Raw genomic sequence first — 2,998 nt, 5'->3', positions numbered from 1 at the left:
ACTTATTTATTTGACAGAGAGAGATCACAAGTAGGCAGAGAGGTAGGCAGAGAGAGAGAGAGAGGGAAACAGGCTCCCTGCTGAGCTGAGAGCCCGATGCGGGACTCAATCCCAGGACCCTGAGATCATGACCTGAGCCGAAGGCAGCGTCTTAACCCACTGAGCCACCCAGGCGTCCCTAGAAAAAGAATTTTTAACCTAAGATCAAAATTTGTGGAAGGCAAATAAGACAGTGCTTAGAGAGGAATTTATGGTTTTAAATATGTATATGAGAGGCGCAGGGCCGGAGACGCCGCAGACCCGGGACCCGGAGCAGCTCGGAGGCGGTGAATAATAGCTCTTCAAGTCTGCAATAAAAAATGGCCTCCAATAAAACTACATTGCAAAAAATGGGAAAGAAACAGATTGGAAAGAGTAAAAAAGTAGAAGAGGCAGAGCCTGAAGAATTTGTGGTGGAAAAAGTACTGGACCGACGTGTAGTGAATGGGAAGGTGGAGTATTTCCTGAAGTGGAAGGGTTTTACAGATGCTGACAATACTTGGGAACCTGAAGAAAATCTAGATTGTCCAGAGTTAATTGAAGCGTTTCTTAACTCTCAAAAAGCTGGTAAAGAAAAAGATGGTACAAAAAGAAAATCTTTATCTGACAGTGAATCTGATGATAGCAAATCAAAGAAGAAGAGAGATGCTGCTGATAAACCAAGAGGCTTTGCCAGAGGTCTTGATCCTGAACGAATAATTGGTGCCACAGACAGCAGTGGAGAATTAATGTTTCTCATGAAATGGAAAGATTCAGATGAGGCAGACTTGGTGCTGGCAAAAGAGGCAAACATGAAGTGTCCTCAAATTGTAATTGCTTTTTATGAAGAGAGACTAACTTGGCATTCTTGTCCAGAAGATGAAGCTCAATAATTGTTTGTATTGCTTTATATATATATATATATATATATATATATATATATATATATATAATCTGGGTCTTTGTTTTTTGATTTATTAGTGTGAAGAAATAACATTCTAATGAAAATTAAGTTTGATATGTTTGTTTTGAAGTAGTATTGGGGGAGTTGTTGGGGTTTTTGCATCTATAGCACTGGTTACTTTAAACAAATAAAAGCTTTCTGTGGTTGCTTCCTTTAAAAAAAATAAAAAAATAAATATGTATATGAGAAAGGAAGAGTGCTTAAAATCCAGAACATGCACCATGGCACCCTCTACCACCACCTGGACCAGCCTTTGGAATAGGAAACAATCAGTAGCATTCTCTGCTTCAAAATAACTCCTTCAACATTTTTCACAATATCTGGAAATGTTACCAGATTTAAATAATTAGAAAAAACAACACCTTGAACTTTTATGTCCTCACTTCTTAAAACAAATGTGACACAAGAACAAGATCTAGTGCAATGGAACACAGGTTATATGTCCCTGGAAAAAGCAAAGAAGCATAGATGGAGAAATGAATATCAAAGATGGAGATAGTCGGAGAATAGGGAAGATGAGTGATAAACTTCACATGCTTCATGGTTTTGCCTACATGAAAATGTAATACATAGTCACATTCCAGATAGGGATGATAAGCTCAAAACTCAAACAGAAGGTCCAAGTAGAAGGCAAGTTGATAGTCAATTGATAGTAAATTCTATAATATTAGTAAACAAAAAGATAATGTATACCTTGATTCCAATACTACTATCTAATCCTGAATGATAAATCTGATAAACTATATGTGTAAGCTGGAAGATCTATGGACTAAAATATATCCTGGATAAACAGGAAAGGATCTCAGACTGCTGCCAAAGAAGACTGCACAATGTTGTAATGGGTAAATGGGGTAATAGAGCAGAGCAACTGGAGGTCATTAAATGTGAGAATCCACATACACTTTGTAAACCACAATTTATATACAAAGCTATGGGGTCATTGCCCCCTCTTTTGTTATCCTACCCTCTGCTGAGACACATTTTAGGAAACAGTACAACAGCTTCTGCTTTAGAGGGATGTGGGTAACAGAAACCAAGCATCTACACAACCCTGCTGCAGCCATCTGGCAACTCCTCAAAGGCCTGGTGCATAGAACTAAAGCCATTGCTGACACCTGCCCCACAGTCTCCTGGACTACAGTCAAGACCTCTGCTAGTGTGGTTCTCTCACTTACTGAAATAAAGGTCACTGGTTGGCCAGGAGACACAGTCAGGGAGATGAACAGCTCACTCTACTCAGAAGCAAACAGGTGAACACAGACAAGAAGACATGTAGAAGTGGATAAGGGAGATCAGGAGTCCCAAACAAGACATTAGATGAAATAGATTGTAGCCAAATGCACTGATCCACTCTCCCAGCCACTCCCACCACTACCCTACTGAGAAGAAAGGGCAATGCTAGAATCACAGTTGTACCTGTTAATTAGTTATAACTTACAGTGTTTGTGTATGCTGCAGGTAGCTGTCTGATAACTACACGGTTCCATTCTTCTCACTGATCCTTATATAGACTTGAGTTATAATCAGGCAGTGCTAAAGATTAAAGACCAGGGTAAACCCAACCAGAGTTTGCAGTTTGTACCTGTGTGCTAAACTTGAGTAAGTGCAGGCAAGCAGCATCTTTTCTGGGTGTGCTCCTCTGACACAGGCATGCCATCATCAAACTGATCGGCAATACACTCTCTGTCGACTCTGCAGAACTACATGTATACTCTTGCAAGACAGGTGTGTAAGCCAATACCAGCAGCTATAACTCAGGAATGATGGACAATGCTGCCCATAAAACCACAGCAGAGAGTCCCATCATTACTTGGCACCTCTGTGTCATCAAGCACTATTGTTTACATCAATCTGAAGAAAACAGGTTTTACCTTGGGGATATGGGCAATACCTCCTAAGTCGAACTTAAACAATAACTGGATGGTAAAAATCATAGCAGTGTCCTGAACTTTCCTTTGAAATGTTTCAAGTGCCTTTACATGTCCTTGTGATATTGCTGACATATGAAGAAAAGAA

The 2,998-nt window shown here is 39.9% G+C and overlaps 1 protein-coding gene across 1 annotated transcript; it reads left to right on the top strand.

Moving 5' to 3' along the window:
* The first annotated feature begins 280 nt into the window (after window positions 1-280).
* Window positions 281-952, top strand: LOC125095123 (chromobox protein homolog 3-like). Its single transcript, XM_047721125.1, has one exon. It carries the CDS (start codon window positions 360-362, stop codon window positions 909-911), a length of 552 nt encoding a protein of 183 aa, XP_047577081.1. The 5' UTR covers window positions 281-359; the 3' UTR covers window positions 912-952.
* Window positions 953-2,998: the final 2,046 nt, after the last annotated feature.

This window comes from Lutra lutra, chromosome 3 (assembly GCF_902655055.1).
Source record: "Lutra lutra chromosome 3, mLutLut1.2, whole genome shotgun sequence".
Classification (NCBI taxonomy): Eukaryota; Metazoa; Chordata; class Mammalia; order Carnivora; family Mustelidae; genus Lutra; species Lutra lutra.
This window is presented reverse-complemented; position numbering and strand designations above follow the sequence as displayed.

Bases quoted from the DNA above. Each gene is read 5' to 3' on its own strand.
- LOC125095123 (XM_047721125.1), top strand. From the start codon at position 360: ATGGCCTCCAATAAAACTACATTGCAAAAAATGGGAAAGAAACAGATT.